A 22762-nucleotide genomic window follows, 5' to 3' on the forward strand; every position below is an offset into this window, starting at 1 on the left:
TCAAGGCCTGCGAGAAGGACCATATGGCTCTCAAGAAAGAACAGGAGCGGGCCACTAACCTTCAGGCAGAGAAAGAGGAGATCCTCCGCCGAGAGAACGATAAGCTTCGCAAAGAAGCAAAGGAGCAGGCCATAAAACTGGAGGCCTGCGAGAAGGACCATATGGCTCTCAAGGAAGAAAAGGAGCGGGCCACTAACCTTCAGGCAGAGAAAGAGGAGATCCTCCGCCGAGAGAACGAGAAGCTCCGCAAAGAAGCAAAGGAGCAGGCCATGAAACTGGAGGCCTGCGAGAAGGAGATCATGGCCCTCCAGAAAGACAAGGAGGGGCTCAGAGAGCAGGCCACTAACCTTCAGGCAGAGAAAGAGGAGATCCTCCGCCGAGAGAACGAGGAGCTCCGTAGGGAAATGAAGGAGTGGAAAGCCAAGCTTCAGAGTGCCCATGAGCTGGAGAACGCTCATCAGCAGGAAATGGAGAAGATGAAGACGCTCCAGAAGCAGCTCCGCTTGATCACTGAAAAGCTGACTATCAAGCTCAAGATTAAGGAGAAGAAAGCCTTCAACCAGAAGAAGAAGGCCCTCCTGGATCTGAATGAAAACCTTGAGAAAGAGAAGGCTTTGAGCCACCGTGAGCAGACCATGAGGCTCCAGCAGGTGGAGAGTCTGGTGAAGGCACTCCAAAAAGAAAATGAAGAGCTGAAAACGCTCCATGCAGAGGAGGCCTTGACCACACAGAACCTCTCCATCGATCTCAAGGCAGAGAAGAAGGAGAAGATGGAAGATGAAGCCCTCAAATCCACCAACAGAGAGGCAGAGGTGGGAGGATCTGGAGAGAAAGATGGAGAACTCCCCAAAAAACCCAAGAAGGCTTCCATGATGAGAAGATTCATCAAGCTCTTTACCCGTCAGGGGAAGGAGAAAAAAAAGGAGAAGAAAAAGGAGAAGATGGAGTCCGCTTGAGTTGCTTCAAGCCAAGAACCTCAGCACACTGACACCTGTGCTCACTCCCTCTCCTCTCTCCTCACCCACAAACACACCCTTACACTACACCCTCTTCCAACCCACCGTCCCCACACACACCCCACCACCCATTTGCAACCCACCTCCTGACACCTCCTCCCCCCTTTACCTTCTATTTTCCCTTAATAAAAGATATCACCTTTGATATCTTAAAAATAATGCACCGCCTGTATTGTTTTCATTCTGTAAGTGGCTCTACAGCCAACATTGTATGCAGAGGATTTAAGACAGCTGGACATACAATGATGTAGAGAAAATATCAAAGCTGTGTTGGATCTAAAGTTGTTTTTATGTTTTTATCGTATCAATTGTTTGTGTGGTTTTGCAATTTAAATGCTGTTGTCAAACTGAGAAATGAAAGTGGAACTGCTGTGGTACATTTACCTCATCCTGATGTCACATCATGACCTTGGAATAATAAGGTCTCATCTGACATTTTAGTCAAAAATAAGTTTATTTATATAATGCAGCTCTAAAACATGTCTTAACATGTTGCTGAATATAGATAGGATAAGTATGTGATTGAGACAGATTGAGACTTGATTTAGACAGAGGATGGTATCGTTCCTACATTGTTATATTTGACAGAAAACTGTCTGACCAAGAAACTAATGGTCAGTTCTCTGTTAGTTGTTGCAGTGGGTCTGATGTCAACCACTAAGCTGCATTCACATCGCTATTCTGTACATCCACTGCTGAAGAAATGAGCCTCTCTCTGGTTAGGTGTTGTTCAGCAAAGTCTTTATTATTACATCTATGGAGAACAGCATACAGAGATAGAACAAGTGAACTGAACTCATGGGAAACTACAATAGTTTCATACAAAGAGACAAACAAGGGTGGAAACGAGTTTGGGGAGTGTATTTAGACCAGTGGTACAGACAGTTAGAGCTGAGTGTGTCTGTTATGAGTTGTGCCTCCTCTACCAGGACAGAGATGTCTGCCTGTCAAAGTCCATGTCCTACGCTCTGCGCCATGGAGCCAACCAGATGGCTCTTCAAATGAGTGCAGGTGAGACGCTCACAAACTGGTCTAGGTAAACACCAAGATCACTTTGTATTGCTGCTACTGCTTCTGACACTATTTTGATGGCAAGCGTGGGTCTAAGACGGTTTTGTTTTTTCAATTTAATACCTACACAGTTAATGAGACATTTGAGCCATTTGGTTTAGGAGCCATAGTTGAAGTTACCGATAAGATAAGATAAGATAAGGTAAGATAAGATAAGATAAGATAGCACTTTATTAATCCCCTCGGGGAAATTCAGGAATAAATGTCTAAAATTAGATGTGATAATTTGGTACCCGTTTACTTTTTTGGGTCTTACTAAATATTTACATGACCATGTGACCTGACCTTTAACCCTACTGTACATTGGTATTCTTATTATTAGTTCTGTGACTGTGGCCCCAGGGGTCAAAGGTTATCTTCATGCCAGATTGTGCCTGGATAGATGTTTTACAATCCGGCAAATGAATCTTATGTTGCATCAGTCTGATATGAAGCTGCTTGGCTGATGGAATGTGACCGTAACCATGACAACTCTCATCCATAGATGGCTTCCTGTTTGTGGAGGACCTCCTGGCTCACCCGCAGTTCCGCTCCTACTCATTGGCGGACGTGGAGAGAGTCGTCGCCACCAATGACAAGCGGCGCTTCAAGCTCCGCCCCCACCCGGAGGACGGCCGTCTGCAGATTCGAGCCAATCAGGGCCATTCGGTACAGGTAGGCGGAGCAGGAGATCTCAGACGAGTCTCAGGTATTCCTGCAGAGACGCATGCTGACGTCTGCAAAGAGCATTGAGGGAGGATATTTGATTTCCTCAGCACTCTGGCCACTGATGCACTGTGCATATGCCAGGATTTGTTATCTCCCCGGGTTTACTCTGCATTCAGCATTGCATGTTTATTCAATTTACAAAGAAATTGCCTTTGATTGGATAGAAAAGGTTTCCTCTCCCCAGAGTGGACAGACTCACATCATTAGTCTCCATGTGGGGAGAATTGCTGTCTGATAAATGTCTAGACTGAGAAGTCACGTTTTTAATCCTACAATAAGAGATGAGTTTTCATTTGAGGGAGTGTTGCGTCTGTTCATCTCTGGAAAGGATATAGAACCAAACCCCAACACTGAGAGAGAGAGAGAGAGTTTACACATCTATTATGTGTCTATACATTTAGATCCTTAAAGGTCAGGATTTGCATATGGAAAATAAACTTTGCGACTTTCAGATCCCACCACAACTCAAAACACAGCTCCATTTTGCTCCATTGGGTGCAAACAAATGTAATCAAACCATTTACAACTTCAAAATAGCTTCAAAATTTAAAAAATGTTCAGCTGACATTTACAGTTGGCTCAAATAGCTCTGTCAATCAATTTGAAAGGGAAAAACAACTTGCAATGCAGTAAAGTAAGCATGAAGTGTCCTGGAACTGTTTCTTTAAAAAGCTGCTAGTAGTCGTTCTGCACTACCAGATCTCCTGAACTAATTAAGCACCAAAATTGTCATCCCAGGCAGATGTTCTTGACCAGGAAGGAGGAAAATAATCACTTATCTGGGCTCATGCTGCCTTCAATTGCTGTGGGAAATGCCGTTATTGGAGTTGAGAGCACATGAATGACCCAACACAGTGATAGGAGTTTATGAGGAGCACTTCATCATGAAGCATACCCCCCACTCTAAATGTGTTGTTGTTGTTGTTGTTGTTGCTGTCTTCAGGTAACGGATCTGGAGCTGAAGCCGGTCCTGGCAGGTTCTCCAGGCTGTCCTGGTGAGGCGGTTCACGGCTCCTACCTCCGCAGCTGGAGCTCCATCCAGCAGCAAGGCCTCAGCCGCATGAAGAGGACACACATCCACCTGGCTGCAGGCCTGCCAGGGGAGGACGGCGTCATCAGCGGTAAGCTCTGCATGTGTGTGTGTGTGTGTGTGTGTGTGTGTGTGTGAACATTTAGGTAAATCAATCTTTTATCTGTTTTCCACCAGGCATGAGGAGAGACTGTGACCTGGCCATATTTATTGATGTCCCCAAAGCTCTCGCCGGTAAGACCAGCTGCTAATGATGACTAATGCTAACCAACACACTCAATACTGTGTGTGTGTGTGCAGGCAACTCTCTCTCACACCTGTGTGTATGTGTGTATCTGACTATATAGATGGTATTGAGTTCTTCTGGTCAGAGAACGGTGTGTTGCTGACTCCAGGCGATGCAGAGGGCAAACTGCTGCCCAGATACTTCAGCCGAGCCTTGAGACTGAGGCCTACAAGTAAGGACAACTTCAAGTTTTCTTGAAAGATGGATGGAAAACCGCCATTTACTCATTTTTTATTTATTCATTCATTCCCCTCTTGTGTTTCAGGGAGCATCCTGCCGCTGGAATAGCAGCAGAGAATCCCGTTCTGTAATTGGTCGCTGAAGGCCTCGGCCGACCGTGCCAGCAGCCCGCGGTTGGCCGGTCTTTGCTGCTAGTTCCCATGGAAACACTTCTTGTTTGGGAGGAGAATCCTAATGTGGAGGTCTTGGTCTACCAAGCAATAGGACAATACATTCAGACCGCATCCACAGCAATCTGTCATTCATACGTTGTTAGAAGTCATCACTGAAAGGATCTTGGGGCTTAAAATGACAGGATTGCCTCAGGAAAGCATCGCTCATTTTCAACAGGCTTACGCTAGGAAATCTCACTTTTTATTTATCAAGTACACAGACTTTGTTTTCGTTACTGCATTGTTAGTGATAGAGTATTGCATCCATCTTACTTCCAAGATAATTTTATCAAGCACTTGTAAAGTGGAAGAGACAGACTGAATAAGGCAACAACACCCCAGGCCCTTAAAGACAGGAACATCTGAAGCCAGATGTTTCTGTTGTCACTAAGTAGGGAAAGCAGAGGATGCAGAAACAGGCAGACGCTGTGGTTTTAGTTAACGGACTGCCTTAACCGTCTCTCTAAGATATGAACACACACACAAACACACACAGCATGCCGGGGGAGATAATTGGTTAGAAGCTTCCTGTGTAGGAAACAGACACAAATTGCCACCATATGCCATAAGGACACAAAGTGCTGCAAAGAAAATGCAAATAGGAATTAATTCTGATTCTATGAGTGAACACCTCAACGCAGAATGAAGACTGACTTGCTGTATTTATTTTAACATTTCTTTATTCATCTGTGATAAACATTTGATTTCTGAGTGTGTTTGTGGACCTTGTGTATATTGTTGACACTTGACAAACAGCTGTTGTAATCTGCCGTTCATTTCTAACTAAATGCCTTACAGTAATCAAGTGAGCGTCTTACAACAATATGGCTACAGCTGTGGCAGAGCTAATACTCTGGATCCTGACCAACACTGATTACAGTTCCTGATGCTATGAGGCGAATAAGGGGATTTGCTGCTGGTTGACCCAACTCTTGACTTTACATTGACATCAACTCTGCTCATCTTGGATCGGGGGTCTAGCGCTTTGGCCCAGCAGCTCTCCATCCTGATAGAGCTGCTAAAGGGAAAGGGAAGTAATCATGAAGACCACCAGAGTCTTGAACAGTCTGAACCAGTTTAGTCTTCCATCCACTGATGTAGCTTATAAATAAGAGTGTAAGTGAATAAGAGAAAGCTTAGGTGAGAATAAACGAGTTTACTTGAAATCTCCAAAAATCAAAGGATGGATGGATTGTGGGTTATGATGCATTTCCACAGGAACAGAATATCTGCTGTGCTGTACTGGTCTGATCTTCTCATGGTTGTCTAAATGGGGAAATCCCACTCGATGTGGTTTCCCACTGTTCAGACACACAGGAGAAGATCTGATGTGAGCCAGGAGGATTCAGATGGAACTCTTCAGAGAGCTTCGTGGCCGCCGGTCAGCTTGTGGAAGAGCTCCTCGTTCAGCGTGTCGCTCTTGTCGCGGCTGCGCGTCGACATGAAAATGTAGCCTCCGATAAACTCGTGGACGATTTTGCAGTCGGCGGTCACGCAGCTGAAGGCGATGTTCACGTTCCCATCAAACTCAATGGCCACCTGGAGGGGTTGGAAACACACACACACACACACAAAGGAGAGGAAGAGATATGAGATACTTTTAGTGGTCAGAAAAATGTCGCACTTGTGTTGTGAAATGGCAGATAGCAACAAAATAAAATGTTGAGGTTATGTTAGAAGTTGCACAGCTCTGCACTGTTAGAACTGTAACTCTCCTCAACTACTAACAGTGGGTGTTTAACAGAGTTGAAGAGGTCAGTAAACTCACTCCCATGTCAGCAGTGACACCACCGAGCAGGGTTGGAGTTATTTTTAGTGCAGTGCTGGACTTCAGGCTTGGTCTCACAGCAGATTGCCAAGGTCTTGGACTTTCCTCAGACTTGAGTCTATTTTGACTCAGTAGTGACTAGCAGTGACTCAGTTTATTTGTATTTTTGTAGATTGCAAAAAACATTTTCTCCATCCCCTGTATTAAGCTATTATGACAAATACAGTCACATAATATTAATATTATATGGTCACATAATATTTTCTTTCCCATTGAATGCCCTGGACTGCTTCACCTGAAAGGAGGCTTTAGTGCTTTAGTGCATGAGAAACAGCATTAAGCACCACAGATTCCTGGAAAACAAGGTGGAAATCTTCCCTAACCTGTCGTATGTCCCAGTTGACGTTCCACTGCCTCATGTTGTTGTAGCGCCAGGTCTTGACCACGTCTCCCACCCCCAGGTCGATGCGGATCAGACGGTTGGGGGCGATGCCCAGGACCTCGTCTTTACGGCTGCCCTTGAACCTGTCGGGTCAAACCTCATTATTTAATTTCCTTGCTGTAACAAAAGCCAGAGCTCTGTGAGAATACCGCTGACTTGTAAGTCTATATGTGGAAATCCTGGTTCACCGGTTGGATACCTCTCCTTTGTTTCTATCATGACTATCATGTAAAAACATTAAAATACTAGGTTTCTAGGTCTCACAAACTAGGTTTGCAAAAGTTTAACCAGCACTATTTGTCAGTAATTCATCTTCAACATTGCAGTGAGCACAGTGACTAGCACAGTTCCAGGGTGAGTGCAGGGCCTTAAAAACTCTTAAATATTCTGAATTGAGATATCTACATTCCAGGCCATGAAAGGTCTTCAGTATAGCTTTAGAGGTCTTAATAATGGTAAGTTTTCTCAAAGTGCCTCTCAACACTTTTGTTCTTTCCATAAAAACAGAACTATTTTGTTAGCAAATGTCTTAAGATGAATCATCACTTTAATAGTAACCTGTACATTTATGTCAAGTAGCATTTTGTGGCAGTAGGGGTTGGAAACAAATGGCCTCATATCAACCAAGTCACACTGAATCTTATCTTGATAGGTCTACATTTTGTGCCAAATTAGATTTTAACTGGCATCAAAAAAGGTTTTAGAAAGCTTTAGACTGAACTGAAACCCACAGACACTGTGTGTTATATCACTGTTTACATCCCAGATCCCTCTTCTAGCTACCTGACTACGACGTATGACATGCCAAAGTCGGGCAGAGCCTGCCAGATCTGCAGGAAGCGCATCAGGGCGTCGGTCAGTGACAGCTGAGCCACGTTCTGGTAGGCCTCCAGGATACGAGGGGTCAGCTGGAGGGACAGGCACAGGGTAAAGGGGTCAGATGTAATTAGACAGTTAATTAGTAACCTTTATTCTGCCTGGAGCACAAGGTGGGCAGGAGCTGCAGGGACTAGCAGGACCGTCCAATTAGTTCAGTTCTATCCAGAAAGGTCATTGAATCCATTTGAAATGGTAATTTGGCACAGGTCTAAATGTGATAAACAGTATGTGGGATCAACATAGGGGAGATTGTTGTGATCCAACAGTCCAACAGTCTGTCGAAATACATCTGAGGAATGTTCTTTTAACATTATTCTGTCTATGTGTGTGTGTGTGTACAACTGCCTCCTCTCCTGGCCTTGTACCTGTTTGGCCTTGTACTTCTTGTGGTAGCGCGGGGAAACCAGGCTGTGGGTGTTGATGCTGTCGTCGGTGGCGGGTGCGTTGCCATGGGAACCGGAGTTGGTCTTCTGCATGGCCAGGAAGGAGCGGATACTCTGGATCTCATTCTGGAAAGTGCTGTCTGCCAGGCTCTTCCCTTTGGAGGCCAGCCGACACGCAGCCATCCACTGGGCATACTGCTGCTCCTGGACGGAGGGAGGGAGAGAGAGAGGTGAGATAGTGAGAGAAAGATGGGGGAGATGACAGAGAGGAGGCGGATGTGACAGGGCATCACACAGAGAGATGAGGAGAGGGAGAAAGGTAGATAGAGGGTTAGAGAGCTGGGAGGGTGTGTGTGTGTGTGTGTGTGTGAGAGAGAGAGAGAGAGAGAGAGTGTGTGTGGAGCTCACATTCTCACAGCGCAGATAGACCTCATTCATGCCCTCAGGCGCTGGAATCAGGAGCCGGATGAGGAACTTCTGTCCCGCCACGTTGACATCTGGAGCCACCTCACATCCTGAGTACAGGACAAATGGAACAGTGCTTTGATTTGATAAAGAATTATTTCACTGGCAGTTAAGAGACGGACTACAGTCACATTTGAACCTACAATGTCACAGAATCTTTTTTTTTTACATGAGAGCCCTGTAGTTGTTCATAGTACCGGTAGTACTACCGGTACTAGGATCACCAGTCAGGTCACATGGCTTCATTAATTTAAGACTGAAGGAAAAGTGCTGCCAGTTCAGCTCTTCTGCTGACTGTCAGGCTTTATACCAGATATGGAAAGCTGTTTGGTTGGTTATCAGCTCACTTAGCTATTTATATAGTTAAGTGAGACAGTGAGAATGAAAGCGTGTGTGTTTGTGTCATGAGGTTTCATGGTAACCTTATAAATTACAGCTCCCTCATTTCATTACAGTGTAATTAGGCAGCAGTGAATATAGCATATGGTACGTTATGAGCAGTGATGGAGTGGTAAATCATGTGGTAAGTCATCATAAGGCAAACAGACACTATTATATATAAAAATCAGTTCTAGTTTCAGAAATTCATTTATTTATTCTTTATGACCCTATCTTCATATAACTTATGTCAGTTTGATAATACTTGGTATGATGCATACAAAAACATTAATGTCAGACTAAAAAGGCGGGTCAAGTTAACTCAGTTAAGTGGGTTTACCCTCCACTGCATCCCTGGTTATGAGACGTAATACTAAAAACACTAATACTGTGAGGGAAGAAGAGGGAAACTGGGCCAGTTAGGTTCATTTTGCTGCCATGCAAACTTTCTAGCTACGCTGTAGATACAGGGAATGAGAGCTGTAATCTGAACCACTAGCGGCTCCATTTAATAATGTATGACACAGTATATGTTGTATTTCTTAGTGGGTTCATTACTTGTGACTGAGCTGTAATATATCCATCTGTAATATATTTGCTACCTTTGAGGTTAATCTGTTGAATGGGCTCTCCGATGCTCTCCTCCTTGCTCTTGAAGTAGGAGATGGAGGTATCCTGGAACTTGAACCAGTACTGCTTGTAGCCCTTCAGAGTCAACCTCTTAGGCCTGAAACACACAGTCACACCGCTACAGGCTGGGCTTCACATAAACATCTTGATGCTAAGTACTCATATCTCCAAAAAGTCCGTTTTTCAGGACAAAGCTGGTTGATTTCTCCCATGTGCACCCATGCAATTTTGGCATTTCACTGTGCTTTTTCACTATGATTTGGCATGGTACTATTGTTATGAAACATTTTCTACACATGGAGGACTGATCTGTCATTTACAGTGAGAAAATTGAAAAATCACCAATATAAGGCTTTGCAGGAAACATGTTGTTTCATTGTAAGCCAATAGAAAAAGACTTAGAAAGATGAGACAAAGCCAAACATCTGCTACATAAGTAATAGTATGAAAGTGTATGTGTTTGTCTTGGTGGCTGTATTTTGTTCTAAAAGAAGGCATTGTGGACTGTGTGGTCGGAAACTGAAGCTCACCTGAATATCTTCAGATAGTCATTGAGCTCTGGTGCGGTCATGTTTTCCTGCGTGAAAGACAAAGCATTTGAAAACAGAATGAGGAACTATGAGGAAATCAGCTGCTGCTTCTCAGTCGACCCTCCACAATAGGGCTGAACAATTAATCGAAATTTTAACGAAATCGCAATATGGCCTACTGCAATTTTCAAATCGCAGGAGGCGCAATATTTGTTAAAGGCGAAATGTGTGTCAAAATACCATTTTAAATTAAATATTGTCGTGCTGCAGAGATGTCCTGGCCTACACATCATATTCTACAGACTTAAGAAAACATCTTTGTTTGGTACAAATCCCCGCAAAAATCACACCATAGTCATTTTAAGACGTTTTTCAATGAAAATGAGAATAATGATGTAAAAATTATCATTCCCTCTAATATCGCAAATCATATCGCAAATGCAATATCAGACAAAATAATCGCAATTAGATATTTTTTCAAAATCATTCAGCCCTACTCCACAACTGACATTTGCATGAAAAGTACATCCAGTATATCTGACCAGCATCTCGGAGGCAGAGCTGCTGTCTCCCTCCATCTTGACCTCCAGGGACAGCAGGGCCGACTCCAGGTCCTCCATGGCCGCACTGGAGCTCAGCGTCTGGGGCTCCGACTGGGACACCTTGCTGATGTGGTACTGCATGTGTTTGTGTGTGACAGAGCAGAGGAGAAAACACTGTAACCATGTACGAACAAGGTGTTCATTTAAGAATTATGCATGTTACTGCTGCAGACACCTAGAACTTCTAGGAGGTTAACTTCTCTAGACTTGAGAAAAACAATGTCTGTCTTTCTCACTGATGTATTCTTACTGGATATTTTCATTTGGTTCATTTGGTTTTTGAAGAGAACAGACAATAGAGAGCCCTTTTTTAATGGTTTTTAATACCTTAAATTCCCTGCTACTCGTTTCTTTATGATGATGCATTCAACTTTCCTATATATAAATATATACTGCATGAGTACTCATAATCTGAGTGTTCATTATGGAATGTACTGTATGATGAAAGCCAAGTCGATGCTTTCTACTCAGTGAAGTGAAGTGCCACAAGTCAAGCTCATCAAAGTCAGAGCTTTTTCTGAGCTCAAGAACTGAAAAGCCACTTCTGAATCCCTGGCCAGTTCAATTCTACCAACATAACACTGGTATCTTAAACCCAACAGATGTATTTATAAAGTTTATCTTCATTTTTCAGCTGTATGGTTTGTCTCAGCTTATTAGTGAACCTGTCAGTGATGTAAAACAGACTCTGTGGCGCAACGGTAGCGCGTCTGACTCCAGATCAGAAGGTTGCGTGTTCAAATCACGTCAGGGTCAAACTGTATGCACAACATCATGGATGCAGCACTATGTACACAGAGGTGTTAATTTTAATTCTTTCAAAGTGAGTTTTTATGGCCAAATGAGCTCTATTCTATAGCAGTATTATCAATTGTAAAGCAGAAAATATTCTACTGTTCTCAGATAAAACCCAGACTGTTCTCACAGTCTCCTTTACCATCTTTCCTAATTCATTTTCTATGGAGCAGCACCAGATTTGACATCACATGACATCACAGGTTCCAGTCTTAGCTCTGTGGTTTCTGTTCACATTAATTGTACAGCAGTAGACTATAGGAATGATATGGATTCTTAGATTGGATGGCAGTTGATTGGCATTCTGGTTTAAAGGTCCCATATTATTCAGTTTCCATGATTTTGTTTTCAAATATACTATGGCTCAATGAATTTGGAGACTAAGTCCTGACAGGCAGAACCGACGCAGTACTGGACTCTGATTGGCCGTCAACAACAGCTCCTTTATTTCAAATGAGGTAAACCTGCTGAGTGGAGACTTTCCAGTTCAGACTTTTCCAGTTTCAAGGCAGTTTCAGACAAACTGCAGTGAACGCATGCACTGCAGTTTGTCTGAAACTACCTTGAAAAAATAATGGATTTTTGAAAAAGCAATATACTTTAAATTCAACCACTCAAACAAAAATAAAATATTAACAATGTCTACATGAAATATCTTTGATCATATATGTATGTAAATAGAGGAAAATTTGAAATCCTATAACATGGAACCTTTTCATTAGACAAACTGATAGTGTACAAACATTATTATATGTTTTCCAGCCCTCTGAATATATATTATTTCTGGTCTACCTGTAGCGCTCCAAACAGCATCATCTCCTCCTCGGTGCAGTCGATGTCCTCCAGCAGGACGGCCCAGCGGGCCTGCTCATACAGCTGGGTCAGACGCACTGCATCGTACTGGAGGACCGAGGAGAGGAAGGGCGAAAAGAAGAGGAGAGAAGAGCGAGAGAGGGAGAGGAAAGAGAAGGCGAGGGAAGAATGGGGAAGGAGGGAGGGAGTGAGGGAGAGAAAGGGAGAAGGAACAGGGAATACAAGGTCAGTAATCAGTACTGCAAGGAGTAAAAAATTATGTGGTGCTACACACACACAGGCATCTACAAACACACACATAAACAAACACGTGGACACACACACACGCAGGCACACACACACACACACCTTGGGCTCCATATCGTAGAACGCAGAGTATTTGAAGCGGAGCCAGAGTCTGTCATTCTCTTGGACGCCCTGCTGCATGAGAGAACGAGAAGAGTCCAACCACCTGAGAGAGAGAGAGAGTGAGAGAGAGGGAGAGAGGAAGAGAGAGAGAGAGAGAGAGGGAGAGAGAGAGATAGGTACAGAGAGAGAAACAAGACATAAAAATGATAGGGATGTAAAGAGAGTAATTTTTCATTTGTGTGATAATAGGCATAATATACATGTATTCACAATGTGTACCTCTGTGTGTGTGTGTGTGTGTGTGTGTGTGCAGCAGGTCTACCTGCTGTTGATGTGGGCCTTGTCCACCACGCTGGCTGGCCGGTACAGCTTGGCGACGGCCTCAGGGTTGGGAGGAGGCAGGGAGATGGACAGCATCTTGTAGACGGCCTCCGTCTGGGGCGAGTCAGCGAAGTGAGCCGGCATGCCGCTATACAAGCAGGGCCGGGACACTGGAGGTTAAAGAAGGGGGGGTGGGGGGGTTACCATCATTTTTATCATCATTTTGTCAGATGTTTGGTCTGTCTCAGCTGATTAGTGAACCTGTCAGCGATGTAAAACAGACTCTGTGGCGCAACGGTAGCGCGTCTGACTCCAGATCAGAAGGTTGCGTGTTCAAATCACATCAGGGTCAAAATCTGTGTTTCTCTATGGCAGCTCACTATATGTGGAATTAAATAATTCATAATCTATAAACATATGTAACACTGTGCAACTTTGTAGTGTGACAGAGCACTATATGCACTCTGTCTGACTTCCATTTTCAAATGTGGTTACCTGGCTTCATTTCATTTTCATTTGGTTTTTGAAGAGAACAGACAATAGAGAGCCCTTTTAAAATGTTTTTTAATACCCTAAATACCCTGTTACTTGTTTCTTTATCATGACACATTCAATTTTCCTATAATATAAATGATGAAAGCCAAGTCGATGTTTTCTACTCAGTGAAGAGTGTTCAGCCTGGTTCTCTCTCTCTTTCAGAAGTCAAGCTCATCAAAGTCAGAGTATTTTCTCAACTCAAAAGGGACTCAAAAGTCACTTCTGGACATGGTGGATTTATTCTACCCACTGATTTAACACTTGTGTTTGTCTGACTCCAGATCAGAAGGTTGCGTGTTTAAATCACGTCAGTGTCAACATTTCTTCTCAAACCAGAACAACTTCTCTATGATGACTCATTGCATGTGGAGCTTTGTGGTTCTTGGAGTAGTGCTTGATTGCAAGCAAGGGGGGTTCTACAACATTCAACCAATCTAATGTTAGATCCCACCTGCTGTTTTTGATTTTTCATTGTGGTTGCATTATTTAGGACAGAAATAATGTGAAATCTCAATATGTCAATATTAAACATAAAACAGACTCTGTGGCCCAACGGTAGCGCGTGGGTCAAAAGTTGTGCTTCTGCATGGCAGCTCACTGTCACTTTGTGGTTCTTAACAGGAACTTTATAATCAGCACTTTTCATGTCATCATGATAACAGCTTCCACATTGAGAAACATTGAGAGAGCTGGCAGCTGGAAGTGGTAATGCACCTGTTTCTCAGTGCAGAAGCTGTTACCATGACGATGTGAAAAGGGCCTATTCCTAATAGATAGAGCTATGGAACTTGATAACCTGCCCAGCTCTGCCCTAGATGCAGGTTAGAGGAGCTTCTGTTGATATGCAGAATATGCTTGTACAAATCAAGATGTTATCAAGGTGTTGGGGTTTGGTGTGGATGGTGAAGAAGAAGAATGCCGTAAAGCCTCCTGAATTAAACGAGCCGTCTCCCGCTGGAGCTCAGCGCAGCTTTTCAACATCTTGGCGTATGTGTTAAAGTAGTTCTTGATTGCAAGCAGTGGACTGATCTGGTCTGGTGGGCGGTTCTACAAAATTCAACCAATTGGATGTTAGATCCCGCCCACTGGTTTTGATGGGTGAGTTTGGCAGATTTAATTATTTCATGGTGCACACACAAGCCAAGCCTGAAATAAATAAATGAATAAATAAATAAATTGGAATTGACACATTGAGATTTCACATATTTTTTGTCCTGAATAATGCGACCACAATCAGGAAATTAAATTGCAAATGTGAACATTCAACTTCATTTTAAATATGGAAGTTATGCTTTGGAGTGCATGGAAAACTAAATGTCGAGAGTTTTCATTTTCATTTTCATTTTGGCAGTAATAATTCATTTTCCAAGATGTAAATGAAAATGAAAATTGGATTATTTTCATTTTAATTTTAATTTTGTCAGTTGGTGAAATTGTGGTAATAACTGAAAACTGTGGTCAAGGATTTTAGGCCTTTGCAATGAACTACCAACTAAAAAAAATAGTTTGAATGTTTGCAAAATTGCAAATTCACTGAAGGCCTTCAGAGTGGCTGCTGAACTCGGGCCCTGAATGTGAATGGAGGGTGAGGAGCGTACCTGAGGTGAGGGGAACCTCCGTCAGGTCGTAGATCTCCTCCACCGAGTTTTTATCTTTCTTCTTCTTCTTCTCCTCCACCGGCCGAAGGAGGGAGAGCTCCTCGGGGTGACGGATGTCTGCGGAGGGAGAGATGGATGGAGGCTGAGAGACGAATGAGGTGATGGATGAACACATGATACAAGGTCACGTCCTGCTGAGTTCAGTCTAACAGCGCTCATTCATTCACTTTTCAAACTCAAACTGAGCATGTCACCGCTGTAATAAGTCAGAGCATTTTCTGAACTCAAGGACTCAAAAGCTACTTCTGAATACCTGGACAATTCATTTAGCCAATACTACCCAGTGATTTAACTCTGATATCTTAAACTCAACAAATGTATTTATAAATTATCATCATTTTTGTCAAATATTTGGTCTGTCTCAGCAGATTAGTGAACCTGTCAGTGATGTAAAACAGACTCTGTGGCGCAACGGTAGCGCGTCTGACTCCAGATCAGAAGGTTGCGTGTTCAAATCACGTCAGGGTCAAAAGGTTTGCTTCTTCATGGGCGGCCTGCTGTATCACTATGTCTAAAGTTGGGCATTTTTAACAGAAGTAGTTATAGATGTGACATTCTAGAATTCTGCCAGACTTGAACATTCACTTTACCTGTGCTAAAAATGCGTACGCTCATGATAAATATTATGTTTATCTTCATTTTTGTCAGCTGTATGGTTTGTCTCAGCTGATGAGTGAACCTGTCAGTGATGTAAAACAGACTCTGTGGCGCAACGGTAGCGCGTCTGACTCCAGATCAGAAGGTTGCGTGTTCAAATCACGTCAGGGTCAAAATTTCTGCTTCTCTATGACAACTCACTATGCATAACTTTGAGACTCTAAGAGATAGTGTTATGTACCTTTGTGGTTATTAAGGATCACTCATGACACACGGTAAATATCACTGTATCAAATTATTGCCTGTTGTGTTAGTAATCAGGTCATAGTCTTCAGGTCAAGCTACTCCATCCTCAATGAGTCTCACAAATTATTCCCAAGAAATTCTACAGGTTGTTGTTCTCAAAAAACATTGCATTTAGTAAAACTAAACAAAAAAAACTGAATGGTGGCATCATGACAATCACTTAGCCTTGGACAGGAGGAATATAATTTTCCACATAGATTCTAAATGATCCTACATTTTTTACATTGCTCAAAAAACGGAATGAAGTAAGGACCGTGGTCCAGGTAGTCTCACTCTACAGACAAAATCAATGAAAGTAAATGAGCCAAAAAAGCTTTTCCATTCTCTCAAAAAGCTGTGCACCAGCAGCAAGCTCAAATCCAAAACCAGTGACTAGTGAGCTGGATGGAAACGACAATTTACCTTGAGAAATCTCAGGTTGCTGACAGTCTAAATTCCTTTTTTCCACAAAACTCATAGATAATCTGAGTGTTCATTATGGGATGTACTGTATGATGAAAGCCAAGTCGATGCTTTCTACTCAGTGAAGTGTTCAGCCTGGTTCTCTGTCTCTTTCATAAGTCAAGCTCATCAAAGTCAGAGCATTTTCTCAACTCAGGGACTCAAAAGCCACTTCTGGACAGTTCAATTATTCTACCCACCGATTTAACACTGGTGTTTGTCTCAGCTGATTAGTGAACCTGTCAGTGATGTAAAACGGACTCCATGGTGCAACGGTAGCGTGTCTGACTCCAGATCAGAAGATTGCGTGTTCAAATCACGTCAGGGTCAAAATTTGTGCTTCTGTGTGACAGGTCACTGCCAACTTTATAGTTCTTCTTGAACAGAGCACTATATGCACTTTCAGGTTACCTGTGCTGAAAACCCACATGCATTATGGAACTGCCTGTTGTGTCACTGATCAGGTCATAGGCTTCATTTCAAGCAACTCCACCCACAATAGTCTCAGACATCATATTGAGTTTGAGAATTTAATTTGACCCAACCTAACTGATTTCATTGCAAAGCCGGACAACAGTAAGTTCTGTGGGACCGTAACACTGGATTTACAACACAGAAGGAATATGAAGCAGGAAAGCACAATATTATACTGTATATACTGAGAGCCAGGGGTTTTAATGATATCTCTCTGGATTGGGTGAGGTCTTACCAAAAACCAATCATATAAATGTTGATGTAAATGTTAGTTTGGGCCTCTTCTCTTCCTTTTATATATCACTGCCATGAGCTCCGCCTGCAACTGTCACTCATTCTAATATCACATTAAGACAAGACTACAGCTGAAAGCACAGTCACACCTGGACAACATCATCCGATGGTTAGCAGATGACAAACTGTTTCATTCAGATCTCAAGTCAGATTCTCCTGGTTTTTATCATTACAGCCCATGGAACTGAAATAACTAACAAAACTTGTAAATTATCTTGGCTGCACACTAAACAGCCATTAATGCGGTGACACTACAGGTTAAGAAAAGATGTAAATACTGTCAAACCCCTGCAAAACAGTGATTCAAAACCCACTGCACAAATGCAAAACATGGAATCCATGAGCAGTTTTAAATCCACTGTGAAGAAGTGGATAATGCAAAGACTTACTGGATAAGGAAACATACCTATGTTTTAGTTTTGAAGTGACAAGCGTTCTCCAGTGCTTTTTGCTTGTCTTGTTTGTGTTATCCAAGTCTTTTTTGTGTTTTTATCCTTAAAGGTTTTTAATGCGGTTCATCCCTGTGTCTGTTGTTCTTCCTCTTGTATCAGCCACTTGCTGTATTTTAACTTTGATATAAGTCGGAGCTTATTTAATTCTTATCTCTAGTCCCTGTAAGCTGCTTTTCTACTGGCAGATTTCATTATTTCCCTCCGCCTGCTGCGTTTTGAAACCTTTCCAGTCTTCTGTCTCCTCGTGGGGATTTCTGCTGAGGAATTGAGACTAAGAAGTGCCAAAATTAGACTAAATGAAAGCATCGGGCAGATGGCGACGGCCTTATTTCTGGTTTTCGAGCATTAGCGTGTGTCATCACAGCCAATTAGACAGCAATATATTAATGAGACACTTCTACACATCTTTAAGCATAATTAGGTTGTGAACAGCTATTATAAAGCTACTACTGCAAGAATATGGAGAGGGAAAGGTGAGAAAAGGAAAAGATAGATGGAGTTGGACAGGGATGAAGTGGAGGGTGAACCCACCTGAACTCAGTTTACCCTCCTTTTGATTTGCAGAAGAGAGTTTACTCACTTTTTAGTCAGACATAAATCTAAATGACATAAATTCATAGAATTCATCATGGTAAATACAGAGGAGAAAAATACTAAAATTATTACGTGAAAAGGACTGAAATGTTCATAAGAATAATATGTTTTAATGGAATATTTCAAAATAAAATGGTACATTTAATTATATTGATTGATATAATTATTTATTGATATAATAATTACATTTTGAGTATTTTGGTCCTCCATAGGTAAATTATATCAAAGTGATGTGAACTATATTAAGGGGGAAAGGGCATAAAATAATGCGTTTCTGAAAATATAATTGATTTTTCTTTAGATTGGCAGTTTTGGTGCCTAATGATGATCACTGACTGGAGGCCATAGTTTACCCTCCTTTTATTTACCACTACATCACTGGAGTTGGATAGGAGAGAAAGAAAGAAAGAAAGAAAGAAAGAAAGAAAGAGAGAGAGAGAGAGAGATCCTCAGAGACTCACTGAGCACTTGGCAGATGCCGATCACGGTGTGGAACACGGGGCTGGAGAAGCAGGCGCGGAGCCTCAGGGTGGCTCCGTTGGGCAGGCCCAGCCTCAGGGGCTTGTGCTGGGGCATGAAGAGCAGCCGGGCGTCGGCGTGGATGCCGCACTTCTCCAGCGTCCAGGCCGTCCGCAGCAACCACTGCTGCTTCTGCTCCCACCACAGAGCGTGGTCCGACCAGTCGCGCTGCATCTCTGCAGAGGGAGGGAAACCGAAACGGCTCAGACACAAAATGGCGGTCGTTGCAAACTGTGCCAAGTGACAAGCTGCAAGCTGTAAAAGCAGTGCAGAGATCCTTTTCTGTTCAGCCTCTAGTTATCTCAGTGAATATTTTGCATGTGTCAGGGAGGATCATAATCAGAACAAGAGCCAGTGAGGCAGATGTTCATATCTACAGATTCAGGACCTGCACAGGGCCGCAACAGACTTCCTGTTACACTGAAAAACATGGAATCCATGCACAATTTTAAATCCACTGTGGAGAACTGGCTAATGGAAAGACTTACTGGATAAGAAAACACTACTTATGTTTTAGTTTTTACGTGATAAGTATAGTCAAGTGCTTTTTGCTTGTCTTGAACATCTTGAGATCTGTAATCCATGAACAATTTAATGGAGACTTACTAGATAAGCAAACATGCCTGTTTTACCTGAAGCTTTGACAAAAAAATATCAAAACAAATTTTTTTAAGAGCCTTCATGCTGTGTTTGTGTGTCCATGCAAACAAAGAACATTGAGAACCATCATCATATTCAGTCTGTGAGACTGAGAGAGAGAGAGAGAGAGAGAGAGAGAGAATGAGAGAGACTCACGCATCTTCTCCACCAGCTTGAGGATGACCCCTCCTATGTGGAGGTCAGAGGTCACGCTGAGGGTGAGGGGCGGGGCATCTGGGCCCAGGTCCTCCACCGTGACTGACAGGTCCCACACCGCCATACTGGAAAGAGAGAGAGAGAGAGAGAGAGAGAAAGAGGGGGAGATAGAGGAGAGACAGGAAGAAGAGAGAGAGATTTGAGAGACAGAGAGATGCTGAGATAGAGAGGAATAAAGCAAGAGAGACGCAGCGTGGGAGAGAGTGAGCGAATGACAGAGGACAGCCTTGACTTATCAACATCATCATACTGATACTGAAATGCCGCTTTGAATCAAACTGAGTGGATCCTGTAAATGCTCTCTGAAAGATTTATTATATGTCTGACTGTGATATTCCGTTAGTAATTTGAACACCTACTGTGAGAATTGGAATGAATCACTTCAGTCTGACACCTTTTTACATTGAGTGAGCACATGTTCACTTTAATACATGGGTAAGCTATTCAAATGTCTGAAAAAAAGATCTTAAATGCCTCCGAAAAGACAAAATCCCTTTTAAGTTTGCACAAATCAGAATGTGGCACCTTATAACACCACATACTCTGCCTAGGTAGACTAAAATTTGAGCAGGCTTCCACAGAAATATGAAAAAAAGACGTCAAGATATGACAAATTACATTACTTGGGTTAATTGTTGGGTAATTGTTGCAGTAATTTCATTCCAGTGCATAAAAAAATCCTAGTAACGCATAAGTGTTTCAATACAGCATATGAGTACTAAACATCTATGAAAACAGTTGCTTTATACTTGTTCTTAAATGCACAAGTGAGTTAAAACCCTATTTGGTTTCAGTTTTCCAGAGTAACCGACTGGGTCAAAGGGGTCAAGTAAGACAGAGAGAGGCTAGATGACATGTCAGTCATACTGCGGCCAATCAACTGCTCAAGGAAAACAGAAACTGAACCCCTGGCACCATATCACATGATACTTTGTAAGACTGACACACACACACACACACACACACATACACTGGATGAGGGTTTATTCTGACAAGTCCAGCCTGATGGGCACTTCCTATTTCTGACTTCAACAATCATCAGGGACACACACTTCCGCTTTCAGGCCCGCCCATGGTGAGATGTTCATCCATCCCATCCAGCCACCCCCTGTCTGTGTGTGTGTGTGTGTTTGCTCATGTCAAAGTTCTTGCAGTTGTGGGCGAGTATGCTGCTGCTTGCCCCATATATTTGTCATTTCAAGAATTAATATCAGAGACATTCAAATGAGAGGACACCCTGCACTCTTAGTCACCTCTCTTTCTGAGGCCTACACTTCTCTCTCTCTTTCTCTGTCTGTTTCTCCGTCAGAAGATCGGGACCTAGAGGGGTTTTAGTGTATAACTGCTGATCTGTGACCAGTTCACCTCTTACTTTATAGTTTGTAAAGTGATGTGACCTGACCAATGATCCCAGATTTGTACATTGAGCCTCTGAAGTCTTATACATGTGGATCCTGGCCTCCTCCTTAAGTCCTATCTTTCTCTCCCTCCTTTCTCTCTCTCTCTCTCTCACACACACACTTTGCAGGACCTTACCGTCAGCCTTAGAGCAGTTTTCGATGAACCCCTGCACTTCTCTTCTCTGAGGCAATCTCCTGGGTTGTTTCTGCGAAAAAAAGGCGTGCAGCAGGCTACTTTCCTCTGTCAGGCTGGGTGGGTTGTGGTCTGTGTAGCTGTGTTGGTATACTGCTTGTGTCAGTTCTGTCAAGGCGAGAGTGTTCCTCTTTTGTCAGTTTCCGCCAAGCGGAAGTGTGAGCGGGGCTCAGAGTTTGACTGACTGACTGTGTGTGGTGCTTATTGGGTAAGGCGGATCGCAGGGTGTGTGTGTGTGTGTGTGTGTGTGTGTGTGTGTGTCAGAGCAGGAGTGGGGGATATGAGATATTCAATGGCCAATTCACACACATACACCGACACACACCGACACACACACAGACATTATCACTCTCTTCCCTCTGTCTCTCGCTCTTCCTTTCTTTCACCCACACACACACAGACACAACACACAGTTTAGTCACGTTTGTGTGTTGCAATATCAGTAATGAGCACTTCTAGGTTTAGACCCAGCTGTGACCTGTTGTGGGTGTAGTGGGAGGGAGATGGATGCTAGTTTTGATGCTGCGAAAAAGGACACAAATTCTAGTTTTCATGACATGAAGGTGGAAGAGTTTTTTGTTAGAGGCATAGGCTACAAAGAGGAATAGAGAATGAATTAGTAAAAGTATAGAGTGAGGCTCATTTGCGTTAAAACAAAAAATATGTCAAATATTCTGTTGATCTCCTGCTCAACTATGGAGCAACTCCAGATTGTATATCTTGATGTCATCACAGGTTCAACTCTGAGTTCTCTGGTATTTGACTTTAGGAAAGAGTTGTCAATCCTGTCAATAATGATCAGACTTCTTAGAACTAAAAACCTGAAAAACGTTTTTTTGCTAATTGAGTGGCATTCACTTTTATCCTCGCTAGGTGGCGATGAAACCGTATCGTCGGGGCCAGACATCCATGGGCCAGAGAGTAGGCTAATGCTGCCTTCTAGGTACAATAAGTGAAAACTGTATCCTACACTCCTCCAACAACATAGGATGTGAAACTGATAAATGTACAGTGTGTCTTTCTTCTCGCAATTATACTACGTACATACCTACTTTGTATGCATTCTATGTATACTGGTCTTTCTTTATTTTTCCAACCAAAAGGTCCTACTTCACACCACTACTTTGGGAAACCGTTGAAGGGCTTTTAGATGGAATAACAAAATCATCCCTGAATCAAAAGTAGGTTTAGGTGCCTGTTTTATATAAATTAAGCAGCACAGAGCTACTTTGTGCTGCAGTGGCAGAATGAAGAGGATACCCATGAACGTTACACCTACAAAACCCTGATTTTCCCAGTCTCCTTTACCACTTTGTTGGGTCTTTCATGTGCGCTCAATTCTGAATTGCAGTATTTCCGACAGCACTTGAAGGAGGCTTTGGCGCTTGATTTCCCATGTCATCTGAGTCGGTTTTTTTTTACTGGGTATCAAGTTGAGAATACAGCAACGCCGATGACACCGTTGCATACTTTCTCACTTGGAATTCATTTAAAACATTTATCCAAGCATCATAAGGCCATATTAATCGTTAATAACACTTTGTGAAGTTTGTCGTTGTGCGGTAGAAAGCTGACACCCCTCGTA

At 42.8% G+C, this 22762-nt stretch overlaps 2 protein-coding genes and 4 non-coding genes across 8 annotated transcripts; 5 read left to right on the forward strand and 1 right to left on the reverse strand.

The window, feature by feature from the left end:
• Positions 1–1845: 1845 nt before the first annotated feature.
• On the forward strand, positions 1846–5214 carry LOC144542423 (tRNA 2'-phosphotransferase 1-like). The gene is made up of 6 exons (XM_078289097.1): positions 1846–2027; positions 2572–2741; positions 3739–3916; positions 4003–4059; positions 4173–4283; positions 4377–5214. The coding sequence occupies exons 1-6, from the start codon at positions 1973–1975 to the stop codon at positions 4397–4399; spliced, it is 594 nt and encodes a 197-aa protein (XP_078145223.1). The 5' UTR covers positions 1846–1972; the 3' UTR covers positions 4400–5214.
• Positions 5164–21271, reverse strand: fermt3b (FERM domain containing kindlin 3b). Of its 3 annotated transcripts, XR_013507245.1 has the most exons (16): positions 21121–21271; positions 19525–19649; positions 18672–18905; positions 14993–15109; positions 12859–13027; positions 12537–12639; positions 12168–12275; positions 10521–10655; positions 9979–10025; positions 9421–9545; positions 8384–8490; positions 7958–8179; positions 7497–7621; positions 6655–6796; positions 5434–6042; positions 5164–5386 (listed from the first exon to the last, which is right to left on the reverse strand). XR_013507245.1 is itself a non-coding variant. In XM_078289085.1 (15 exons), exons 2-15 carry the CDS (start codon positions 19646–19648, stop codon positions 5863–5865), a joined length of 1938 nt encoding a protein of 645 aa, XP_078145211.1. In that variant the 5' UTR covers position 19649; positions 21121–21271; the 3' UTR covers positions 5164–5862. The 3 variants fall into 3 exon arrangements, 2 of the variants coding, with proteins under 2 accessions (XP_078145211.1, XP_078145212.1); XM_078289085.1 differs by having other exon boundaries at positions 5164–6042; XM_078289086.1 differs by having other exon boundaries at positions 5164–6042; positions 19525–19741.
• trnaw-cca (transfer RNA tryptophan (anticodon CCA)) lies at positions 11265–11336 on the forward strand. Its single transcript has one exon. It is a non-coding gene; the product is annotated as a tRNA-Trp (tRNA).
• trnaw-cca (transfer RNA tryptophan (anticodon CCA)) lies at positions 13138–13209 on the forward strand. The gene has a single exon. It is a non-coding gene; the product is annotated as a tRNA-Trp (tRNA).
• Positions 15450–15521, forward strand: trnaw-cca (transfer RNA tryptophan (anticodon CCA)). The gene has a single exon. It is a non-coding gene; the product is annotated as a tRNA-Trp (tRNA).
• trnaw-cca (transfer RNA tryptophan (anticodon CCA)) lies at positions 15751–15822 on the forward strand. The gene has a single exon. It is a non-coding gene; the product is annotated as a tRNA-Trp (tRNA).
• Positions 21272–22762: the final 1491 nt, after the last annotated feature.

This window comes from Centroberyx gerrardi, chromosome 16, assembly GCF_048128805.1.
Source record: "Centroberyx gerrardi isolate f3 chromosome 16, fCenGer3.hap1.cur.20231027, whole genome shotgun sequence".
NCBI classification, from domain to species: Eukaryota; Metazoa; Chordata; class Actinopteri; order Beryciformes; family Berycidae; genus Centroberyx; species Centroberyx gerrardi.